The sequence below is a fragment of the Molossus molossus genome, unplaced genomic scaffold, assembly GCF_014108415.1.
Source record: "Molossus molossus isolate mMolMol1 unplaced genomic scaffold, mMolMol1.p scaffold_m16_p_16, whole genome shotgun sequence".
Lineage (NCBI taxonomy): Eukaryota > Metazoa > Chordata > Mammalia > Chiroptera > Molossidae > Molossus > Molossus molossus.
The window spans coordinates 50,856,646-50,883,538 of NW_023425351.1; the positions used below are offsets into that span (position 1 = coordinate 50,856,646).

The 26,893-nt window shown below is 33.7% G+C and overlaps 1 protein-coding gene across 4 annotated transcripts in view; it reads left to right on the top strand.

Moving 5' to 3' along the window:
• The window catches only part of EMC2 (ER membrane protein complex subunit 2), a 52,178-nt gene that overhangs the window by 15,805 nt on the left and 9,480 nt on the right, over positions 1 to 26,893 (top strand). For 3 of the 4 annotated variants that reach the window (XM_036264135.1, XM_036264137.1, XM_036264138.1), the window contains 6 exons: positions 5,296 to 5,353; positions 15,128 to 15,213; positions 15,364 to 15,423; positions 20,215 to 20,296; positions 20,943 to 21,053; positions 22,123 to 22,227. In XM_036264135.1, the coding sequence (XP_036120028.1) occupies positions 5,296 to 5,353; positions 15,128 to 15,213; positions 15,364 to 15,423; positions 20,215 to 20,296; positions 20,943 to 21,053; positions 22,123 to 22,227 (502 nt within the window). The remainder of the gene's footprint in view (positions 1 to 5,295; positions 5,354 to 15,127; positions 15,214 to 15,363; positions 15,424 to 20,214; positions 20,297 to 20,942; positions 21,054 to 22,122; positions 22,228 to 26,893) is intronic. The other variant, XR_004959869.1, reaches the window with a different exon arrangement.

Genomic DNA, 26,893 nt, shown 5'->3' on the forward strand with positions numbered 1-26,893 from the left:
TCTCATAACATTATTGACTGTTTCTATACTTCTTTGGAGAAATGTCTGTTGATATTCTTTGTTTTTATTTTATTTTATTTTTGTTAGAGATGTTTCTCCTTTTTTACCCCATTGACACCCTCCTCCCCATTCCCCCGCCCCGTCCCATCCCTGGCTTTGTTGTCCATGTCCATTGGTTATGCATACATGCATATAAGTTCTGTGATTTATCTCTTCCCACCTCCCATCACCCCCTCTTCTGAGGGTTGTCAGTCTGTACCCTACTTCCGTGTTTCTGGGTCTACCCTGTTCCTCAGACTGTTATATTCCATATATAAGTGAGATCATGTGGTATTTGTCTTTTTCTGCTTGGCTTGTTTCACTTAGGATAATACTTTCCAGGTCCCTCCATGTCGTCTCAAAGGATAAGAGATCTTTCTTTCTTACAGCTACATGGTACTCCATTGTGTATATGTACCACAGCTTTTTTATCCATTCGTCTACTGATGGACACTTGGGCTGTTTCCAGATCTTAGCTATTGTAAATAGTGCTGCTACAAATATGGGGGTACATATATTCTTTCTGATTGGTGTTTCAGGCTTCTTAGGGTATATTCCTAGAAGCGGGATCACTGGGTCAAATGGTTTGTTTTTAAATTGGGTTGTCTTTTTATTATTTAGTTGTAAGAGTTCTTTATATATAGCCTGGATACAAGCCGTGTATCCTTATCAGATACATGATTTGCAAAAAATATTCTGGCATTCTTTTCATTTGCTTAATGTAGCGATTTTCAATCTTTTTCATCTCATGGCGCACATAAACTAATTACTAAAATTTTGTAGTACACCCAAAAATATATTTTTTGCCTATCTGACCAAAAAAGTAAGTATAATTTTGATTCATTCACACAGATGGCTATTGTTGTGTTGGCTGTAGTCATTTTTTTGTTTTTTGTTTTTAATCCTCACCTGAGGATACATTTACTGAATTTTAGAGAGAGATGAAGGGAGAGAGAAACATTGATGTGAGAGAGACACGTGCATTGGTTGCCTCCCACATCACCCCAACCTCTGCTAGGGATCGAACCTGCAAACCAGGTACGTGCCCTCGACCAGGAATTGAACCTGTGATCCTTTGGTCCTTGGGCTGATGCTCTAATGCTGAGCCAGATCAGCTAGCGCTGTTGTCATTTTTCTTTATTTGACAGTCTAAGGGAAAATAAGTCAATGCCCCTGACCAAATAGGTATTGCATGTTTTAAAAATTATTGTGGCACACCATCGGGCAGCAGCACACTTGTTGAAAAATCACTGGCTTAATGATGTCCTTTGATTACAAAAGTTTTTTATTTTTATGAAGTCCCATTTTCTTTGTTTTACTTGTAGTGCCATATCTGGAAACCATTATCTAATCCAAGGTCACAAAGATTATACCTATCTTTTCTTCTAAGAGTTTTATAGTTTTAGTTTTTACATTTAGGTCTTTAACCCATTTTGATTTAATATGTTTTGTGATGTGAAGTAGGTGTCTATGTTTATTTTTCTGCATATGAATATCCAAATGTCCCAGCACCATTTGCTGAAAGACTATACTTTCCTTATTTGTCTTGGCACCATTGTTAAATATCAATTAAATATAGATGTGAGGGTTGTTTATTGGACTTTTAGTTCTGTTCAGTTGATCTATATGCTTATCATATATTACAGCATATTAATTCTACACTGTATTGATATTGTGGCTTTGTATTAAGTTCTGAAATAAGGCATTGTGAGTTCTGTAGTTCCCCCGAGATTATTTTGTCTATTTTGAGCCCTTTCAATTTACAGATGAATTTTAGGATCAATTTATTTTCACTTTCTTAGCTTGATGTTTTAGGTAAGATAGTTAACTTATACCTCAATTGTAGTAGCTATTTTCAAGCTGGATTTATTGATATAATTTTTCTCAACCCCTTCACTTCTGGGTGTGTGTGTGTGCATTTTAATCTCTTTGGATCCTCTCTGTAAGTAAGTAAAGGACATAGATAAAGAAAAGTAAAAAAAATAGTATTTAGGTTAGCAAAAACTAATTTTAAATCAGGACAGGATAGAAGAAATCTGAAAGGATTGGTCCTGAATCATTGTGCTACTCTAATAGCACTTTTTGTTTTATCTCAAGTAATATGAATTCCTAAACCATTCTTAAAATATATGAATAACAGAACACATTCATAGTCCAAGATGAATGATTTTCAAAATTATGTTATAACAATTTGAGAAGAACTAGTTTCCAAAGCACATATTTTAATATTTACTACCCCTCTACCCCAGTGGTTCTCAACCTTCCTAATGCCACAACCCTTTAATACAGTTCCTCATGTTGTGGCGACACCCAACCATAAAATTATGGTTGCTACTTCATAACTGTAATTTTGCTACTGTTATGTCTTAGGCCACCCCTGTGAAAGGGTCATTTGACCCCCCAGAGGGGTCGCGACCCACAGGTTGAGACCGCTGCTCTACCCTTTCCAACCATACAAAATACTGATATGGTAACAATAATTAATTCTTAAGTATTACTTCAGTTTTCCTTTTTTTTTCCTTTATTGACTTTACAGGGAGAGAGAGGTAGAAACATCAATGAGAGAGAGAACATCAATTGGCCACCTGCATGCCCCCCCACTGGGGATTTGGCCCACACCTGGGCATGTGCCTGACCGGGAATCAAACTGGCGACCTCTTGGTGCATGGGTCGATACTCAACCACTGAGCCACACTGGCCGGGCATTACCTCAGGTTTTCTGAGAAACCCAGTCAACTAACTTTTTTAAGTCTTTTAAAAAAATATTTTTATTGATTTTAGAGATAGAGGAAGGGAGAGGGAGAGAGAGAAAGAAACAGAGAAACATTGATCGGTTACCTTCCCCTCACACCCTAACTGGGGACCAAACCAACAACCTGGACATGTTCCCTGATCAGGAATTGAACATGCAGCCTTTCGGTGCACGAGATGGCACTCAACCTACTGAGCCACACTGTCCAGGGTTAAGCTTTATTTTTTTATTGAAACTCACTTCACCATTTTACTTAGTAAAGTTTTAATGTTTTTATCTGGAAGAAAGGCTATTATATGTGTATTTGTCAAATAGGATCGTTAATCATTGATTCTCATACCTGATTGTGTAAATTAGAATCTGTTGAATTTTAAAAAATATGTAGTTGCCTGATCCCTACTCTACTGAAATCAGTCTGTGGGTGTAATCAGATTTAATCCAGATTTTTCTTTAAAAAGTCCTGCAGGTAAAAAGACATGTAGGTATCAGAACATTGTTGACTAAACGTAAATTTTTGTGGACCTCCAGTGTATTAGGATTCTCTAGAGAAATAGAACCAAACACACACATACATACATCAATACATATACACATACACAGAACCATATATATGTATGGAGATTTATTATGAGGAATTGACTCACACGATTTGGAGGCTTTGAAGTTCCAGGATCTGCCATCTGCAAGCTGGAGACCCAGCTCAGCTGGTGCTATAATTCAGTCTGAGTCCAAGTTCAGAGGCTGAGAACTAAGGGAGCTGATGGTATAAATCTCAGTCTGAGGATAGAGGGAGATGAGATGAGATGTTCCAACTCAGAAGTGAGACAGTAAAACAGGGTCGAATCCCTCCTTTCTCCACTTTTGTTCTATTCAGGCCCTCAAGGGATTGGATGATGCCCACCCACATTAGGTAGGCAGCCTGTTTTACTGAGTCTATGAATTCAAACTCTAATCTCATCCTGAAATACCTCAGACATACCTAGGAATAATGTTTAATCTGGGTACCCCATGGCCAGTCAAGTTGACACACAAAATTAAACATCACACTCAGTTTTTACATAAATTGTTATTTTAAAAATTATTGTATAACTTACATATGTTCAAATATCAAACTAGGTATTGGTGCCATATGTGTATAGCTTTTGTACAACTACAAAAACACTGAATGGATTTATATCTTTGTCATTTCTGATACCTTTTCCTGAGGTATTTTAGTTGGAAAAGATTCCCAGGTGATTCTCATGTATAGTCTTGTGCGAATCCCTGCTCTGTAGCATTAATTTTGCCCTTGTTTGCATACTTGTTTCATTATTATTTAATGATTTTATTTTCTGTTTTCTTATTTAGTTGTAGATTCTTGTGAGGCTAGTGTACCTATTATATTGCCATATATTTGATGCCCAAACTAATTTTCTTTATTTGAACTACTGCTAAGTCTGATTGAAAGTGTGCTTTTATTTGTTTTCAGTAGTCTGCTACAGTTAAAGTATTCTTTACCTATTGGCATGATCACAATCCCAAACACCAACTTGAGCACTAAAATTTTGGGGCCAGCATATAGTTAAAAGATGGGTCACATAATGATATAGAGTATTCATATCTATCATTAAGAGGTATCTTTAAGAAAATACCATTAAGAGAAAAATATAAAATTGAAAATATCTTATAGGGAACTGATGAAGAGATCCCCCAAGACTACATATTTATTATTCCTAGTTTTACGAACACTGCTGTAAAAGTTGTTTTCTGCTTTCTTTAAAGGTCTATATTTCAGAAGTGGTAAAATTGACAGGAAGGGAGTTGGGGGTTATGAATAGCGTCAGGAAGGAATTTCAGCATCACTCAGCTATTTCCTTGCATCCCAATCAAAATGATTATATACAGTATAAGAATATAGAGTTAAGTTTTTTATGTGATTTCTTATGTATCCCTACTTAGGTTCTCTATCACAAAGTGTTAATTTTGACTTCTTAGTTATATGCTGTCATATTTCATACATTTTTAAACTGTTTCTCTTATGAGATTGTAACCCAGCAGAGTATTAAACGTATGCATACTTAATAGTAGGTGTTCAATGAACTGATCCAGCTTAACTAAGGAAAGCTATTATAAATATTCATTAAAGGAGAATTAATACATAGATCATTTCCTTGTGAATGTATTTGTTAAAATTAAACCTTTTCTTTTGTTTTAAAGGCCATAATTCTAGGCATAGCTAGGACCACAAAGATATCTCTTTGTGCTGCTAGTTTTTACCTTTGTATTTAGGCCAAATTAAGTGTGTTTTTGAAGTAATTTTTTCTATAAACACTTTATACATTACTTTTTCAATTAAAAAAATGACACTGTAACAAACTTTTACTATTATAAGAATATTGAAAGTGACTTAGATAATAATTGTAAATGCATTTAAAGTGCTGCCAGTTTAATTTTTTTCTGTATTTACTCTATGTCACTAAATTTTAAGGTCATGGTTCCTGATGTTTCTTTTTCTTCTTAAATAGATATGATGATGCAATACAACTATATGATCGAATTCTACATGAAGACCCCACTAACACTGTAAGTTAGCTGATTGTCCTGAAGATCATATTGTTTATTTCAAAAAGCAAAACTAATTTACTTTGGAAATAATGAAAAAATACATATGGAACCATGTTGCAGCATCTTATTTTAAATATTTTGTGATGAGTCGTTTTTAAAAAATAGATTTAAAACTCTTCAAAGTAAAATTCGACTTATTAGATATCTTACTAGAAAGAAGTGAGTTGAAATATGGGAAGAAATAATTTTATTTGCTTGCATAAAAGCCCAGCAGAGCTCAGTGCTTTTGTAATATTTTGTTGAAGTTTATGACATAGTAACTTGTCTCGTTTGTGTAGTTATATTTTAATTGTCTTAATGAGAACTGAAAAAAGTCACTCAGTAATTAATATATGGAATTAATGAAGGTGTTTTGTTTTGGATTTGCTTTTTTCTGCCTTACACTGAATAAGAATGACTATATAATATATAAATATATTTAAAGAAAAAATATATAAATATCTTTAATTTATCCTGATTTTGAACAAACTTTGTATTAGTTTATTGGACAAAATATTTATATGTTCCAAATATACTTATAAAGTATTACTTATTTTAAAAATACATTGGTGAAAAACAATTTTTATTGTTGAGAACATTTTTTTACTATTGATATAATAGTTTCCCTCAGACTTACCTTTTATTAAATGAAAGGTTAAAGAGAGACTTTAGATAACGTTAGGAATTTTTAATGTTTTATGTTATTATGTCCATGCATACATATATGTATGTGCCTGCTAAAAGAAAAATATTTTTATAATTTTTAAACAAAAAATAGTTTGAGTTTGTAGTGTCCTTTTATAAAAGCAGACATTCTTATATTAATACATAATACAAAAACATGGTATTCTATTATTTGGAGTATTTCATAAAAAATGCACATTTTAGGAAAAGTAATTTAAAATATATGGTTGTGGATTATAAGATACAGAAATGTTTAATAATTGAACATTAGTAACTTGATTCATTTAAAATAAATTATTTATGCTAAGTTGGGATATGATTTAATATTGAAGTGTTCAGTTTCTAGATAGCATTAAACCAGACATTCATTGGTATAAATTTCTGATCTTTACTCACCTGAACATTAGTAACTTGATTCATTTAAAATAAATTATTTATGCTAAGTTGGGATATGATTTAATATTGAAGTGTTCAGTTTCTAGATAGCATTAAACCAGACATTCATTGGTATAAATTTCTGATCTTTACTCACCCCTTTTGATACTCTATAGTAATATTTCTGTATATTGCATAAAAGATAGAATATTTCCAGTTTTATTGAGATATAATTGCCCAGTAACATTATGTAAGATTAAGTTATACAATGTGGTGATTTGGCATAAGTATATATTTTTAAATTTTTTGTATTTGTGTTTTTAATATTATCCCACCTCAGGGAAACTTCCTAGGCTTTATTTATATTTTGGTAGATATTTGAATGGCAAGGACTCAGTATTTTGTAAAGATTCCAAGAGTATAGAAAATTCAGGAAAAAGTTTTGGCAGAGCTACAAGGCTACCTGTTATTAAAAACAAAAACAAGAAACAGCTTCTATTAGTTTTATCTAGATATTCCCAATAAAAAAAGAAAGTTAAAATTGGAAAGTTTGAATAATCTTAACAACTTGCCATCTGTCTTAAAAAATAATCTCTTATAAAAAGCATTGTTTTGGTTTTTTCCTGATGATTTTGTAATGTTCTTTAAATATAAAACTTCATCAGTTTTCAAAGGTATTTATTTTTTTACCCAACAATATAGGTTTGGGCAAAAGTAGGTTTATAGTTATAATACTAATAAATAATAATACAGGAATAAACTCTGTTTCATGTACTTACAGCTGTAAATCTACTTTTGTCCTACCCTGTATGTTGAAAATATGAAATCAAGACTCTGAAAAAAGTTTGAGTTTCATATATTTTTTTTCATATTAGGTTAAAAATAGCTTGTAATTTATTTTCTTAAAATTAGGAGTCAAACAATTTTACTTTTGTGTCAGTTTAAGTTGATATTTTTAATAAATTATCTTTTTCAAGACCTGAAATAACATGTAATTATATTTTGTTTTGTGTTTATAGTATTTTCTATGTTTTATGACTTTAAGACTGGCTAAAAGAGAAGTCCAAATGGTTCCCCTCATAGACTATATATGTAGTGCTAATAACTAAATCCCTTAGTTGTTAGGTAAACATTTTAGAACAAGGTGACTAAATTCAACTTTGTTGAATGTATTATCTTTTATCAAATATTATCTTTAATCTCCCCTCAGTCCCTTCTGTCCTGCTATAAATGATTATTAAGTATGTTTCATGAACTACCAAAGTGCTTATGTTACTAAGAATTAAAGACACTGTTTCTGTTACTGTATCCCTAGAAAGTAACTGAGGTAGACATTGAGGGAGATGACAAAGCCATATAAGACCTAGAACTGATGAAGTGTAGTAGGGAAAGATTTTACTTATATTAAATAGTCAAATTTTTATTTAGGAGACATCATAGTTTCTTTTTCCATAGCAATTTTATTATCTCAAAGGTGAGGAAATCCAGTCTTGTTTTCATCTATAGTTGTAATTCAAGCTTTTATGCTGTAGTTCTCTGCATTGTCTAAAGGTGATTGTGATTCTTTTACTGGTCTTGTGCATATGTGTTCCTAGATATCCAAGTGTGGAACTGAGGTTGTTCATTCCAGCTTTAAGGAGCTCTCCTTCCTCTCATGTGTTCATTATTCTTTCAAAAAACATTTGTTGAGGCTTGCAGTGTGCTTGGTGTTGGTAATGGAGGATGAATTTAGACACCATCCTTGACTTTGCTTTTAGGGAAGCAGAATGATATAATGAACAGATTAGTGACTTTGAAACAGATTTATTAAATCCTAATTCTTTGGCGACTTGCTGTGTAGTTTTTGAGCCTCACAGGCCTTGAAAGATGAGTGTGGCTTGAGATAAAGCCATCATATTTCATGACTGACTTGAGTAAATTTTAACATTATTAAAGCACAAGACCTACCTAAGGAAGAAAGAATAGTGATTTGAATGGAAGGTTTTTAACATTTGTTTTGGGAAGGTGCTGAAATGGGACACCTCCCCATCTATTTTTAAAAAGTTTTGAAATAGTCTTTTGAAAAACTAATTCATACACATGTTTAAAATTACAAACAGTACAAAACAATGTATAGGGAAAAATAAGTCTTTCCTCCCATTCCTGATCTCAAGTCCACCTTCACTTAGTTAAACGTTGTTACTTTCTGATGTATTTTTCCAGAGATTTTTTTTTTTCTCATACACTTACTAATATGTGCACACACATGTGTATCCCTTTTGACAGGGAGAATTGCTGAAAGTAAGATGGTGGCATACTTTACCTAGCAGTATATTTTAAAGATTGTGCCATGTCAGTACAACCTTTACATCATCCTTTGAGGAGCTGCATAGCATTGCATTGCATGGATGTGTACTCTGTCCTGATGAACAAGTTTCCTTTAAGTCTCTTCTAGTGAACCCTTAGGTTGGTTCTGATATTTTCCTCCCAGAAATAGTGTTGCAGTGGATGTCGTTTGTAGGATAGATTCCTAGAGTGAAATATCTGAGTTAGGAGGTTTCATACATTTTAAGTTTTGATAGATGTTACCAAATTTCCATCCACAAAGGTTTTTTAGCTGTCCACGCTCATTTCTGTGGTGTAGGAGAGTGCGTCTTTCCCTGTATCCTCCCACCTGGCATATTTTTTATTTTAACCTTTGCTAATCTGGTTTATTAAAATGTTGTCTTGAGCCTGGCCAGTGTGGCTCAGTGGTTGAGCATCGACCCATGCACCAATAGGTCACTGGTTTGATTCCCGGCCAGGGCACATGCCCAGGTTGTGGGCCTGGTCCCTGGTGGGGGGCATGCAGGAGGCGGCCAATCGATGTTTCTCTCTTTCTCTCTCCCCCCTCCCTTCTTTCTCTAAACTCAGTAAAGAAAAAATACTAAAAATAAATAACATGGCATCTCATAATTTTCATTATGAGTGATGTACATTTTAAAAAAATGTTTTTATTGATTTAAAGGAGCGGGAGAGGGAAGGGGAGAGAGAGAGAGTGAGAAACATCAATCAGTTGCCTACTGCATGCCCCACCACTGCACACATCCTGACCAGGGACCAAACCCAAAAGCTGGGCATGTGCCCATACCAGAATCGAACAGGTGACCTTTCTGTGCGTAGGACGACACTCAGCCAACTGAGGCACACCAGCCAGAGCTTGAATGTCTTTTAATATACTTGAAAAGACATTTGTATTACTTTTTTCTGAACTGAACTGTCTCCTTTAACACCTTTTTCAAATGAAATGTCTTTCAGTTCTGGTTGAAGAGAGGGCATGGTTCTGGTTTTCTGCCTAGTTAACCTCTCCTCCTTTTCCACTGATTTACCTCTGAGGAAAACTAGGGCTCTGAGAAACGATATTTTATACCTTGGAGTTGGTTCACTGTTTAGAATGACTGGAGGTGCAACAAGAAATGGTCTTCATTTGTGAATAGCCTGGTACTTCAGAATTTTAATTTTTATTCTTAGGAAATGGAGAATGAAGTCAAGTTTTGAATAGGGAAGTAAATACCTGCAGATATTTTTAGAGATAACTATGTCAGTTATATAGGAGATGTTTGAAGGAGGTGAAAAGAAATGAAATAAGTAATTTTGAGGCTATTCTGTCTCAAGGTCAAAAGTTATGGGGATCTAAACCAAGGACAAGTGGAATTGGAGAAGATGGGGGAATGGATGAAAGTATATTTTGTAATGAAAGTATGCAAATAATTAAAACTTAGATGTGAACATTATTTTAGAAGAGTAACTCTCCAGTGTGAAAATTTTAGTCGCCTATCAAAATCAAGTATTGGACCTGGCTCACTGTGAACTTTTATCCTTCAGATTACCCCAATAGCAGTCAGTTTTTTATTTACTTACTTTTAAAATAAAGGTAGACTTTTCATCCTTTGAAAGCTACTTGAGGGGAAAAAATTCTGTTCATTGTATGTAATAATGCCTAGCATATGGTATGCATTAAGTGCATATTTATTGAAGGAATGTCTTTCAGAAAGAAAGTACAATAATTATTGTCTTTTTAGATGAATTTCATATTTCAAAAAGATGAGATTTTTGCCTTCAGTTGTGAACTATCTATTTTGATATATCAAATATTTGAAGTCTTATTTTTGGAATTATATGTAATTGCCTTTGTGTCAATGGCGAAGATGCTTTTAGAATGCCACATTTCCCAGGGTTATGGGCATCAGTCTAATGAGAGCCTGGAACTCTGCATTCCCTCTTTTGGCATCTGGAGTAGTGGGAGTTCTAGTTTGTACTTTACTGGTAGACCTAGGTCCTTTAATCCTTTTTAGGTAGTGTCTCTCCTAAAGTGACTTATATTTTTAAAATGTGACCTGTCTTTCAGGAAGAAATTGCTAGGTAGCCCTGTTGTATGTAGTGTTACATAAATCGTGTAGCAAATTTGATGAAGATTTATTTGTGGTCATAAATACTTTTTGAAGTTTCATATTGTATAATAAAACCTCTAACTCCATTGTTAAAGTCACTTACAAAATGTGGAATGGTTTTCATTTTTAAGACTTAAACTGACTTTTGCAAGGATTGATCCAAACTAGAAATTTAGAACATTGGCATATTTTATAGGAAAAAAAGTACAACAAAGAAATAGAAATTGACATTCAAGACTGCTTAACGGTTAGTCTAATTAATGCTATTTTTAAACTGTTCTGACATATAATTGATGTAGAAGTGACTGCACATACTTAAGGTTACAATTCGATAAGTATTGACATTTGTATACACCTGAGAAACTGTCACCACAATCAGGATAGTGAACAAAACCATCATCCTCAAAAGTTTTCTTTGCCCCTTTCTAATTTTGTTTCCTATAAATATTGTTGGGCTTTCTTGTGGAATACAATTAAGTTACTTGAAAACAGTTTGATACTTTGCAATTTGATCCAGCCCACAGACTGTGTACAGCCTCAGAAATCAATACCAGCTAACATCACATGCCTTACCAAATTAGTCTGACCAAATATAGCAGGCTAATTTTTAAGTTAATAATTATTATGGCCCATGAATTATGTTATAAATATCCAAATGTCCCTTGGCAGAAAAATGGTTCCCCACCACCTGCTCTGTGGTCTTGGTTAGATGGGACCAGATCAGTGTTTATACTAGTGCTAATCCCCATTACATCCTCTGGGTATTATCTCCAGTAAGTACCCCAGGAATCATGGCATTTTCCAGTTTGGCTGGTAGGAAAAGGCACTATTCCCAGTTGGTGTGAGCTTTGGGCATTTTTTTCCCCAGAACCTTTTTGATGGTTCTTTCCTTGGCCTTGGGTAGTTTCTTCACACACGCACTAGTCAAGACAAGCTGAGTACTCCTCAAGGGGAAACTCCAGAGTCCTTATTCTGTATTTTTTCCCCCTCCAGTACTCTATTCTATGAATGCTAGCCTCTTTGATCTTCCTAGACTCTCAGCACCTTCTCCTGATCTCACAGTGTCTTTTGGGCTCAACTTGGTTTTCTCTCTCCCTCCACAGCACCCTTGAAACTCTCAAGGCAACTAGCCAGGATAATAAAAATAGGGCTCACCTCGTTTGTTTCCTCCCTTTAAGGGAATACTGTCCTTTGCTGCCCATTGTGCTGTGGTTTAAAAATGGTTGTTTCATATATTTAGTACGGCTCTTTTGTTGTTTCAGGCAAGAGGGTAAATGTGGTCTCTGTTATATCATCTCGGCCAGAAATGAAATCCCTGCTTCATGTTCATTTAAATGATCATGATAAATAAAGATTGTTTCTTATGTCAGAACATGGTATCATTTTTCTCAAAACCTGGAAAGGGCTGTTTAGTATGTGACTTAATAATATATTATTATTGCCTGTATCATAGCAATTGCCATGTAGTTTTTTTTTAAAGCTGTCTTATATAGTTTCACTAGGAAGACTGGATTTACATATTTGAATAGTTACCCCTTAATAGTTTGTTTTAAACTTCAGAATATTAGGAGATAAAATGCTGTATCTTAGGTTTTGCGTGATTAAGCACTCTATTGCTCATTCAGTAGAGATTTTCAGGCGTGTTTTCCAAATTGATTACTAAAGCTTTATATTTAAAAATCTTTTCTTAAACCTCACTGAAGTGTTTGTTAGGTGGAAAACAGTTTTTAAAATAGGTGATTACAGATTTAATACTGAATTTCTGTTTGTATTACATTATAAAATTATCACATTCCATCTATGAATATATATAACTCAAATTAAAAACAAATTATTTAATTTGCGATATTTCAGATTCTTTCAAGAAGTTTCATAGAGGGATGTAGGATAGAAATCAAAAGTTTCAGATCTTCTAGTTCTTTCTCTTTTGATGCATTTAAATGGGTTAAACCTTTATTTTCCATCATTTATAAACGAATTATTTTTCAAAAGGCGTTTAAAAAGATTTATTATCCTTGAAACACAGCAGTGGTGCTTTACCAACTGTATTCTGCAGAATGCTGCTGACCTAAAAATATTGGTATGTGTTTGACAATAGAGGAACGGTTCTTTTGTCAAATCACTGAAAAGATGAGGTTAACAACATTAGGTGTTTTTCGTACACCCTTCTTCATGAAACTCATATTGTGCATATGGTATCCATTACAGTGTTCATACCACACCTCCTACTATGACTCTAGAAGTATTGGTTACTATTCTTGTTTATATTTTAACTTTTTATCTGATACTTGGATGCAATATTTTCAACACGTTTCACTGTACCTATATAATTATCTTAGCTGGTGTAAATCCTGTAAGGTTTGGGGCAAGATATTCATATCAAACTAAGCAAGCCTGCGCCAGTTTTTTAAAGATGTCATAGGTAGAGCTTTTGGCAAGGCTTAAAACACAAATGTTAATCACAAGGCAGAGGTAAAAAGAAGGAAGATAGCATTCATTTAATATTACTAAATTCTGAGTATTGTGTTAGTAGCTGTACATTGATACTTGGAGATTGGTGGTGTTATTAAGGTTTGTGGACGTTAAATATTTGCCCTTAGTTAGAAAGCTGATAAGTGACAATTTAGTTTAGTGTTTTATTCCTGGTACCTGGACTCTATGAAAATTAAAAGGAATAAATATGTATGTTTCAAATGGTATTGGATTGGTGAAATTAGATATTATATTCCTCACCTGTTTTCAGAAGGACTCAAGGCTTTCATTTGAAGTCTAATATTTTCTCTAAGGCTTTAAGATTGAGTTACTTTTAGAACTTTACCACTTTTCTTATGAATTCCTGAGACTTTCTAAATTTTACATAAATTATGGTGCTTTCTTTCTTTTACATAATGAAATTCTTCCAGATATCTTTGACTACCTACTGTGTGGCAGGCATTGTGGTAGGCCTTTGGCTTGAGCCAAGTATTAGAAGATATACATTTTTAACATGTAGGTTATTTTTTGTTACCAAAATATTGTTACTGCTACTATTGTAAATATTGCTCTTGGTCTTATTGGGGAGTCTCTTGATTCTCTCTGGTTTTTTGACTCTTACTTCTTCAATGCAAAACCCTCCACCTCTCTCACCCCATGACAGGTAGCTCCTTTAGTCTAAAGAGGAGCCATTCTTTTTACTTCCATTGTCTGCATCTTGTGTAATGTGTATTATATAAAAAATAACAATAATTATAATTAATAAGCTTAACCTGGCCCTAGTGTGTTTTATGTTTAGCCTTCTGCATTGAATAAAAGAGACAGCGATGGAGGGTTATAAATTTAATAATTCATATAGTGCCCTCCAGTCCCTGACTGTTCACCCCAGCCTCAAACGTGTAGTCTTGATTACACACAATGATGCCTTTGCTCCAGTGTTTCTATTATGCAGTGTCCTTCACACAGTTTCCTCATTTGCTTTCTGAACGTCTATTTGCCCTTTCTATTTCACTTCAGGTGCCACATCTGGGTCCCTTTTTGCTTCCTGACCTTCCGCCTCTTCCTCTGTACTTGTATAGCCAATGTTAGGATCTACTCCATGTTGCCACAACTCCCTAGATATCTCTATTATTGGGGTTTTTTTTTGGTGTATCTTTCTCCTTATATTTTCATTGTCTAACATAGTACCTATCAAATTGTAGATGTTCAGTACATATTTGATGAATGCATAAACAGATGTCATTGATTTTTGTATTTATTGTTTAAAAAACGTTAAGATGCAAGTTTAAATATTTTGTTTATTGTAAAATGTCTTTCAAGACCTATATAATGCATTTGAAAGACTCATAAGTAGATTGTTCTCTTAAAATTGTGAAAAACGTTATCAGAAACCATATTTGTATAATGACATTCAAGTGGCCATGGTGAGTTTTTTTTTTCCCCCCTAATCTCCACTATTCCTCTGTCTTTTAAGATACAGATCTTATGAATGAGACAGAGTAAAGGATTTTAGGCTGGATAAAGATTAGGATTCCCTGCTGGCTTGTAATTATCAGAATCTGGATGGTTATTTATTTGGATGAAATGACGCATACATTGTGTACATCAAAAGTAAAGCATATGTGATTGTTAGAGGAATGTTTGAATTCCCCGGTGGGATGTCATGGGGTATGTTTATAAACTCCCACTAAGCAGTAGTTCTACAATGGAGTTTCGCTGGCATTGAGATAATAATTTGCACAGTCAAATTACCTTCTTTACAAAAACCCAGGGAATCATGAGCACCTAATCCTTTATTAATGTCAACCCACAGGCCGCAAGAAAGCGTAAGATTGCCATTCGAAAAGCCCAGGGAAAAAATGTGGAGGCCATTCGGGAACTGAATGAATATCTGGAACAGTGAGTGTCTTACAAGAGGATTGTGTTTTGTTATTCTGATAAATCTTTTTTTAATTAAAATGGAATTTGCATTTGATTTTCCTTTTTGCCTACTTGCTGTTTATTTACCAAATATCTACACACTTACTTTTTTTCCTTTTTCCTCACCAGATTTGTTGGAGACCAAGAAGCCTGGCATGAACTTGCAGAACTTTATATCAATGAACATGAGTAAGTTGTTAAGCACACATAAAAGTTTGTTAGGAATGCAGTTTTGATCACTATATAAGTTCAGAAGGCCTACTTGGTTTTGAAGGATTGGTGAGAAGGTATGAATCATGTGTCACTTTAAGTGAACGAAATTAATTAAATGAAAAAATAACAAATCAATGGTTTGTTGGTTATAATATGTGAATTGCTTTAAGGAGTTCATTTGTGTATCACTAAATTATTTTTGTTTGGGAAATAAGTTTTTCTTTCAAATACATAAGGCATTCTTTGGAATTAGGCCTGCATTTGCTGAGCTAAGGTTATTTTTTAGTGAATCAAAATTGTGAATTTTTAGAGTTTAAATTGTTCTTATAATACAAAGAGTATTATACTCCCTGCTGTTTAAAAATTCTGTCAATTGTATGCATTTATTAGCCTTAGTACTAAGAGAATCAACTCTTCCAAAGTAGAAGCATTCTGTTGCCTGGGTAAAAAACCAAGAATAATCAAGAATGTTGAATGCTGTAGGAACTGGCTTATTGGATATTTAATGTTTTTGTTAGCTTTTTTATTGCTGCAGTGACAAGAGGAAATCCCAGTGTGAAAGGATTAGCCCAGTCTTAGTGCAGGTTTTCTAATATCACAGCATTAACACTACCTCCATTTAGAGGCAGGACTGTTTTTGTCCTTTTTTTCCCTTAGTTCTTCTGAATCTGAAGTATATCACATTGTTTCTTTCCTTCTTATAGAGAGAATAGGATCAGATTCTCATGCACATATTCTTACTATGCATGAATAGTAAATCTCATTCTCATACTACAAATAGCTGACACAGGTAATAAAATAGAATGAAGACACTTGTCTCTTGCCTTTGCCCAGGACTGTATATGTAATGTGAAATGGAGAATTAAGGTAGTTAACTACATAGTTCTGATGTAAGTGGGAGCTAAAATTAAAATTATAGTCATCATTTCATGAATGTGTACTATATTCTGGGAAGCAGTTTTCAATTCTGTACTCTATTTTAACCTTCAGATTCTCTTTGTTTTACCTTACAAAATTACATCTCAAATCATGTTCAGTATAGATGTGTGTATACTTGGAAGGCAGCCATGCTCACCACTATACCACCAACATGATATGTGTATACTTGTATGTTCGCATATGTAAACATATTTGGGACTCTCTTACGTATGTAAGAATGGTAGTATATTTGGTTTAAATGGTAATAATTTCATTTTCATAGTTTTTAAGTCAATAGTTATACAGTATATAAATTAAACAACATGAACTGAATTTTCAGAATGCAGTAAGAAAACTAAATTTTATTTTGTCTATAAAACGGAAAGTAGTCATTTAAAATGTTTTTTGTGCCTTTTGAAGACCTGTGTTTAAAAGCATTTAAAAACATTTCAAATTATCAAGGAAATTTTTTTTTTAATTAAAGGAATACCTAATGCAGAGAACTTTGAAAATCTAATAAAGAGTAAAGACTAAGACAAAAATCATGTGTGATTGCATTGTCCTATGTTAATTAAACAGAAAACTAAAATAGAATTATCTTTTATATCCTAATGCTTTTCACTTAGTTATGTTTTGTCAAAATTTTTTTATCATAGTAAATATTCCACAATGTGATTTCAATGGCTTTATATTATTCTACCTTATTAATGTAATCTAGTTTTCTTAACTAATTTTTTAGGGTAATATAAAGGTTTTTCATTTTTACTATAATTCTGTACTGATTATCTTTATTTTAATTGTTTCCTTGGGTTAAATTCTTAGAAGTAGAATTGGTTAAATGATGTGCGCATTTTCAGGGATTTTGATAAATTGTTCCAAATTGTTCACTCTCACACCAGCAATTATTGGTGTCCCTTCAACAACACTGGGTACTATCATTCTTTTTAATCTTTGCAAATTTTGACAGGTGAAAATTGGTTACACTTAAAAAAAATCTTTTAGAGCTCTTTATATAAGTGATTGGAACCTTTGTTCTTTCAGAACTATACCCTTGTTTGTTATTTGTCTTTTTCCTATTGATTTTTTTTAACTTACCAGATAAGGTCAGATATATCCATTTTTATTGCTTTCATGTTTTCTGTCCTCTAAGAACTGTATAAATACATCACCTCTGTTTTGCATGTTGCTAATATTTCTATGCTTAGTTCTCAGATAGGTTATACTTTTTTTTAACATCGTTAAATTTATTATTTGCTTCATCTTACAGTGGCCACATTTAGTTTTGCTTTGAACCTCTAAAGAGTTTATTGAGATAGTGTTGAATGTATACTTGAGAGAAGTGACCTGAAAAATCCCAAGAAATTAAAAAACAAAGACAGAAAAGCACCTGAAAATTTTCTTTTTAGAGAAAATGATTATTATATTCAGCTTTCCCTTTTGTCCTACATCACAAAACTCTTTTTGGTCTTAAAGCTAGTCATTCACAAAATAACCACTTAGAGGAAATAGTCAGATTTAGAGTATGTGGAATAAATACCTTCAAATCTTTTTAAATGAAAATCAGAATCTGTTCACTTAATTAATCTTAATTGTTTAGGCAAGTCATTGTAGTAGGCAGGATTTTGTGTGTGTGTGTGTGTATTTGTGTGGAAGTGGTAAATTATTGTGTATAACAGCTTAGTATAGTTTTATAGACACAGTGGCAAAAATGTGCCAATTTAGGAACTGCTAGATATATTTACCATTTTGACATTTTCTGCATATGAATAGTTTATAAGCTATTTTAAATATAATAGGTTACAGGCAGCATTGCTAGTCTAGAATTTTTTACTCTAAATTTCTATAGTAGAATGTTCATAAAAGCCTATTCACTGTTTTTATAAAGATAAAAGGGGATATAGAATTCTGCCATGTATTTTTATATATGTTTTTTACCTTTATTTAAATTTGCTTTTTATAAATTCTAGTGTGTATTTACTTATTCAAGTTGGTATATGTTATACCAGTTGACCATATTAAGGTACTTGTTTAAATATAAAGCAATTAGTTATAATTTGTTAGCACTACCAATACATATTATACATAAAAATACATATTTTAAACAAAGACACAAGTTTTTTACTTGTTTTGTACTTGAAACTAGATGTTATATAGTAAACACCAGCTAGTAGTATAAATTAAATGTGATAGTGATTATGGTTCCTTTTTCTAGATCTAGCCTTACTGTAAAATTTTATAACAAATGGATTTATTAAAACATTGTAAGGAAAAATCATAAATGTTGATAAAGCAATGTAGGAACAAATTCTGTAACCTATACATATGCTTTTGTAAGGAACAGAAGAACTTTAAAAACTTTATTTAGTAAAAGAAGCATTTAGAAGGGACCTATCTTTTTAATGAACTTAGGTGTTTAGAGACCACTTCCCCATTGTCTTGAGAATATTAAATAAATATCAGATAGATAAATATCAATACTTTTGTTTTAGACATTAATTCAGTCATTTGTTCACTAATTTATTATATACCCACCATATGTCAAGAGCCAGGTTTTGGATATAAAAATGAAGGTGCAAAATAGCTGCATGATCTTTGATGAGAGTCTATATAGAAGAGCCTTCATAAATCTAAAATACTATGATTTGGGGGGTAATCTGCAGGGTGTTTTTGGTTCCTCAGACCCTTTGAATTTGATTGTTGTACTTGTTTTTATGTTACCATTGACATCTTCACTACCATCACTGTCACAATTTTTCATTGTGGTGTGTAGTGCTTAATAGGCTTTATGCATAGTGGTTAAGAGTGTAGACTGGAGAGGTACAGCCTGGGTATCAGTTTAATCTCTGTGCCTCAGTGATCTTGACTATAGAATGGTGATATTAATTTTCTACTTCCTAGGGTTTTGTTAGGATTAAATGAGCTAATACATGTAACACCTAGAAAATAATACATAATGAGGATGTGATAAAAGTTAACTCTTGCCCTGGCCATTATGGCTCAGTTGGATTGTCGTCCTGTGCACTAAAAGGTAGTGGGTCTGATTCCTAATTAGGGCACCTACCTAGGTTGCAGGTTCTATCCAGGTCAGGGCTTGAATGGGAGGGAACCAGTCAATTTTTCTCTCACATCAATGTCTCGTTTTCTCTCAAATCAATAAAACCTATTTTTTTAAAAGTTAGCTCTTTTGTCATATGTGTGAAATGGCCACATGTATATTTTGAAAAGTAAGTATTTCAGACATTAGTATAAAGATAGGTACCTTTTTTGTACATCGGTGACAAATGCCAAAAATAACTGTAGGTAATCTTTTTCTGATGGGTACTCTCATCTCCTCCTCACTGGGAATAAATCTTAGAACACCTTTGTTCTTTAGGATTTCCTGTAGATAGTGAGGGTATTCACATGACTTGAAACATATAAAGTACATGAAGGGGAATTGTAGTCACATGGTATGAAACCATTTTTCCAGAGCCCGTTGCAGCAGTTCTCTCCTTAGGTTTTCAGCAGGATTCTGTTTCTGTGTAACTTGATCCGAGGTCTTGAGGCCTATGTTGTTAATAATGTTTCAATGTCATAGTGGTGACCTAGTTTTAAAAAATGTAACATGTATTGATTGTTCATGGGCTGCTTAAGGATTTAAGCCTCTGTTTGTTTATTCATCTCATTAAAAAACTAAATATTATTTGTATTTATGAATTCAGGATAATAACTCCTTTGGTTAATAAAGCTATTTAAATTATTTAGGGAACAAAATGTCTAACATCGCTAAGATTATTTTTAAATTATTTTAAGTCATAACTAAGAAAAATTTGTGACTTTTAAAATTAGTTTCTCCTTGATATTTTTCAGCTATGGTAAAGCAGCCTTCTGTTTAGAGGAACTTATGATGACTAATCCACACAACCACTTATATTGTCAGCAGTATGCTGAAGTAAGTATTTTAAAAAACAATAATTCTGTGTGATTTTATTTTTGTTGGTTTGGGTATTATTATGGAACTAAGATTATGTCCTTAATGTTAGGCAAGTATATAAATATTTAAAACATCTGATGAAAATTGACTTGTGGGAGTAAAAGTTTTAAATTTTTAATACTGTTATGGAAATAGTTAAAAGCACTATTTAATACTGTAATAGTTCTCAGTTAAAAGCACTCTTTAAAACTGAAATAGTTTGTATTTTTTATTTGTATACTATTTTCTTTTCTAATTATGAATTAATTATGCCACTGTTGTCACCATTTAATGGCTTCTCAGACATTTATAGTGATTATGATTTTTAAATTTATATTCTAGAAAATTCATACCAAGGTCAGTGTTTTGGGAAGTAGCAATATATTTCAATGGTATAAAGTCAGAAGGACTTCATTATTAAGGACTATTAATAGAATATTTTTGGGGGGAGGTTATGCTTTAAAATTTAGATTAGCTTTAACAACTTTAAGATGAAATCTTTTAAACATCTTGCATTTGTTTACTGAATATCTGTTTCAATTACTAATGTCTATGGTATGGTGAAACATGCTATATTTCATAGTAGTAAAATAAACAGGTTTCAGCACTCTGCGATTTTTAACAGGTTAAATATACCCAAGGTGGACTTGAAAACCTTGAACTTTCAAGAAAGTATTTTGCACAGGCATTGAAACTGAACAACAGAAATATGAGAGCTTTGTTTGGACTTTACATGGTGAGTTAAGGTGCATGTTTAATGTATTTTACCACATCTGTCATTTAAACTCCATTAACTATCCTAGTCTAACTGTCCTGTTCAGTCACTTCTCTTTCGTTTTGTTTTGTTTTTTTTCTTTGATAAGCATTGCTTTTTTTTTCTTCTAGTTAATTATGAGTAATAGGTTGTAAGGCAATTTTATTTTTAAATGTTAATACATCCTATCTATTTGACATTTCATTGTAAAATGTTTTTATTGTATCCAAAGTAAAGTATTTCCTTATAAAATTAAATAGTAACTGATAAAAATACATACTATCTATTTTTTGTTTTGACATTCTTGGATTTATGTCCAACATTGTTATATTTCTTACCTTAAATTAAAATTGTATGAGCTATTTTTAAATGATGGCAATAAAAGACATATTAGAAATAAAATCTCTAAAGTCAAATTAAAACATATTTCATGGTTTAGAAAACCAGTTTGGATGTTGTGAGAAGCATGTAATTAAACATTCCTGTTGTTTATGTATGCCAAATGACATGCTTAGAAAAGTAAATTAACAAGAGCTTTGGGATAGGAAGAATTTTCTGAGTTTTAAAATACATATATATATAATGAGCCCCTCTCTATAATCAGAATGACTGGAAAAATAAACTTTTCTTTAATAGACCAGTTCTTTGAAATTTTAATTTACCCTAGTCTTTTCATGGAGTTTTGGATGAATGTCTTATTGGAGCTTAATGGGAAGAATTGATTGCAGAGATGGAGGCAGGAAGAAACAAATGAAATAATTTTCAGGAAAGAAATGGAATTTTACTCTTAAGAGCTGTGGTAGACACTAATAAAATAATTTTAGATATTATTTAAGATATCCTTTCTCTTCCCATTGGGATTATTCAGTATTTTAAAATGTATTATCATTTTTAAACACTGATTTTATTCAACTTTTTAAAAAAAATAAATTGTTTTGGTATAATTTAAAAATTTTTTGTTATCATCCCTTTGAAACCATGACCTTACATGTTTTTGATTATCTTGCTAGAAAAAAGGCATTTTGTCTTTGATGTTTCTTCTTGTTTTTAGTCGGCAAGTCATATTGCTTCTAATCCAAAAGCAAGTGCGAAAACAAAAAAGGACAACATGAAATATGCTAGTTGGGCAGCCAGTCAAATAAACAGAGCTTATCAGGTTAGTATTGATGATTTTATATTATGACATATGTCAGTTAATGTATTTCTTAGTTGCTTTTGTTTCTACAAACTGCAAACTCAGATTTCTATCATTAGACTTTTATGCCTTTATCAGATGTGTTTTAACTGTATAGATTTTACTTATATTTGTAAAATAACTTTTATATTTTTTCTAGAGGAGTCTGATACTATTATGATTCCATAATTAGCCTCACCATCTTGAAATCTCAGTAGTTCTGCATTTGGCAAATAATAAGTAATTGTGAAAAATCAGAAAGGGTAAACAAATGGCAGGATGCATTTCAGAAGCAAATGGATATATGAGTGTGTTATTAATCAGAGGTATCTCAAATAATGAAAAAAGAGGAAGAAAAACCTAAAAGTAAACCAGCCAGTGTATGTACTCTGCTTACATGTCATTTCTTATCTGATTTTCTGAAGCTAGTCCCTAGGAGTTTCTTTAGGAAGTCCTCATGGAAAAACATGTCTTCTTATATCTTGCATGTTTATAACTTATCTGTCTATAGTTTTTATATTTGTAGGACAATTTTACTTTTTATACATCCTTTAGCTTACATAACTAAGTCTGTCAAATGTATTGTTCCATTGTTTTTTAGGATAAAATATTGCTGTCAAGAAGTCTGATGCCGTCCTGATTTTCTTTCCCTAATAAGTGACTTAGACTTTTTGGCTGGGTGTCCTAAGGAATTTTTAATTTATTTTTAAAACACTACAGTATGTTTTGTTGTTTATTCTCGGATTAATTTTCTCAAGTATATAATAGACCCTTTAATATGTGGATTTAGTCCTCTTTTAATTTGAGAAATTTGCTTTTAAAATTAAAATTTTAAATATTTTTTTGTTTGGTTGCTTAAGTTTTCTTTTTCAGATCTCCAGTTATAAGTTTATTTTCTCTCTCTTCCCATCTCCTCTATCATCCTTTTTTTTTTTTTTTTCCAAAAAATTTCCCTTTTTTTCTCCCTGTCTCTTTTGGCTCATTGATCATTGGCCCACAGACAGAATGGGCTCAGGTTTGTATCCCAGTCAAGGGTACATACCTGGGGTTGCAGGTTTGATCCCCATCCCAATCAGGGTTGTGTGGGAGGCAGTTGATGTGTCTCTCTCACATAGATGTTTCTCTCTCTCCCTTCCTCCCTCCCTAACCCTGACCCTAACCCTTTCACTCTCTCTAGAAATCTATGGAAAATTATCCTCAGGTGAGGGTTAACAACAACAACAAAATTTCTGTCATTTATTTTTTTATTTTCATAGTAATTTTTAGGGAGCAGTTTGTAATTCTTTTTCTTGTTCTCTGTGTTTCAATGAGATAATTTTCCTGGGCTATTAGGAGAGGGTTTTTATGGAAGAGGAGAGTTGGACATAAAATAGAATAACTTTCCCAGCTTGACTTCTCTGTAGCTTCCTTTTCTTTGGCAAGGAAAACTCAACATGACCTCTGTATATATTCATTCTTTTTCAGAACTGGGTTGGTTCAGAAAGATTTTCTGGTTTCAGCCCTCTCTTCTACCCCTAGAGCTGTACAGATCTTGAGTTTTGAGGTGTTGCTCTCAGCTTTAAATGTTGAATTTATTAGAGTTTTTGTTTTGTTTTCTTCTGGGATTTACTGCCTTTGGGCATCACTACCTTCCTGGCCCTCCCTTGTCCTCTCTTATCTGAACCATCTCTCTCCTCTTTTACCACCAGGGTTTCTGTCCTGGTCAGTTTGGTTTCAGTTTCTGGTAGTTTTCTTTCAGTGTGAGGGTTTTGGTAGCTTACTTGTTCATTTTTTTTTTCCTTTTGGAAGATGATGTTTTCTAGATATTTCAGAGATTTTGAGGTCATTGTTAGGCTTGTTGAATGCTACATTTGCATGCAGGTTTTGCACATATCTTTGTTTTTGATCATTTGAGACCATCCTGGTTTTGCAGGCCATTTGCAGATTTATCAGTTTACACTCTTTTTCCTTTCTGTGGCTTGAAGAGTAGTAGACTGTCTTCTTTTACTTCCTGTTGCTGCTTCCACACAGCTATTGGTCTGTTGTAGATCCTTCTCCTGTTGTTGTTGTCAATACAACCACATTCTAGGGTTTTGGAGGATTACCTGCAATGCAGTTTTTTTTTTTTTAAGTTGTCTACTTTGGTCTTGTTTTCTGTTATTTTGGTTTTGGTTTTTGTGCTGTTTGTTTCTTGTTGTACTCTTTTTTGGAGAAGGTTGAGAAAATGAAAAAATTCCTTGCCTTCATGATTACATTATTTAAAGCAACTGTATTTTTATTATGTATATAATAGAGAATATTAGTTCTGTTGGGATATAAGTCATAATTATAAATATTAGGCAGGCTGTGCTTTTTCAGCTGCTGTTTTGTTATTGGAGAAAATGGGGGGTCCTCTTCCACACTGGATGCTGTGGCGGGTGGAGTTCTTAAAATATCTCAAGAAAAAGAATTTCCTAAGACTTGCAAGGGAGAATAAGTGATTTTTATTTGCATGGAATTACATCCCTGGGTTTCCAAAGTCCCATTTCTCTTAGTCTAGTCATAAAAGAAGTGTAGCTGGGGTTTCAGCAGAGCTAGAAGCAAAGCTGTTGTCCAGAGTTTCCTTTCCATGTTGGAGCTGGGTCCAGTTCAGTATCAGGCTAGTTGCAGTCCATCAGTCCATTGTGTGTGGGGTCCCCATGGTCATGGGCCATGTGGGCGAACATAAAGGGAGCCCCACAAACCCAGAGTCACACAGTTCCAATAGTCCCAAGAGCAGTACGAGCACAAGAGTGTGCACTCCTTTGTTGAGGAGATTAAATATCCCTAATTTCCCTCCCTTGCAGTGGCCAAACTCATTCTCACCAGTGACCTTTGTCCTCAGTTGTGACTGACAGTAAGCACCTTCGCTATGTCACCCCAACTTTACTGGCCATGCCTCTGTCTCCCCTTTATTGACCCCTAAGGAGTGCAAAGTTGCATCTTCCTGCGAAAGCTGCCCAATGACATGCCTGTAATATCTGGCCTTCCCTTTGCTCCTTTACTATTACTAATAACTAGGTTCATTACAGCAGTATCAGTTTGAGATAGCTCAGATCTGTAATGGGGTTTCACACAGAGTAGGCTTAGAGAGAAAAGTTTAAAGATAAGACTTGTATAATATAAAACTAATGGTATGCAGACTACATTGTTGTTTTTAAGACATATCTGAGAAGCAACTAGCTGTTCACAGAGTGTTTTTTGACATGGGATGATTGTATTTTAAAATCAATTTTTATAAATTATAACATAGTAAAAAGAAACAGCATAAATGTACATTTCAGTGAACTGTACAAGGTAAATGTGATGCTGGTGGAAGTGAGGCTCTTTTATGGTGTCTCAAGGAAAGCATTCCAGGGACTGTTTTGGAGGGGTGTTCTGGTGATACAATTTATTTGAAAATTGCCCCCAGGTTTCCATTGTCCCATTTCCATCTGTCCTGCCACGGAAAAAGTCCAATTTTACCTTCATCAGGCCCAGAAAGGGCCAGTGTCCAGAGATTCTGGATTAGTCCTTTGGAGCCTGCATGGTCTGCTGTAGGCCCCAGTTGGCTATAGACCTACATGGTTGCTATGGAGAGAGAACACGCTAGTGCACAGGGTAAGCACGTGTGTTACAGAGACAGAGAGAGAGCCCAAGTGGGAGCTCTTGGAAAGAATCAGGTGCTTTTTATTTTTTTATTTTTTTTATCCTCACCCGAGGATATTTTTCCATTTTTTGTACAGATAGAGTGGGAGGGAGAGAGAGGAAGGGAGAGAGAGAGAGAAACATCGACGTGAAGGGACACATCGAGTGGCTGCCACCCTCACGACCAACCAGGGCCGGGTACAAACTGCAACCGAAGTACGTGCCCTTAGCGGGAACCGAACCCAGGTCTCTCCGGACCGCAGGCCGACGCTCTAACCGCTGAGCCAAACTGGCCAGGGCGAATCAGGTGCTTTTTAAAAATAACCAATCAACTTTCCAAGCTTTTGTGGGCTTCTGATGGGTCTGCCCCCTAACCAACTATTTCCTAGATCTTCCAGGGTCCTGTGTCCCTTTATCGAATTTGATCCTTTTCCAAAGATAGATTGACAGGCCTCTATGGTCACCATCTTGACTCTTACTGCACATGTGCTTACCTCCCCTTTTATTTTTCTATCCCTTCCCCCATTGATCTGTTAGGAGTGGACCAGTGGTTCCCTGGGGAGTATGTGAAGCTGTAACTTCCTGGTGAAGCAAGCTGGCTTATGCTCCCTAGCTGATTATGCTTAATAATGTCTGATTTCCTTTGCTCCCTTTCTTTATTAATAACTAGCTAACTACCTACACTAACAAATGTATCCAGGTCAGTAAGTGGAAACATTACAACACTCCAAAGCTCTCATGGTACCTCTTCTAAATTGCTGTTCCTTCTGTTCTCAAGTACTGATTCATAATCCTATAGTTTTTGGCCTTTTTTGAACTTTGTGAAATTATACAGTATATATTTTTTGCCTAGCCAATATCAGCATTATATTAATGAGATTACTTCTTTTTTAAAAAAATTTTTGTCTTTATTGGTATATTAGAGAGACAGAGGAAAGAAGGGGGAGAGAGAGATGGAAACATCGATGAGAGAACATCGATTGGCCTCCTCCTACATGACCCCACTGTGGATCAGGCCCACAAC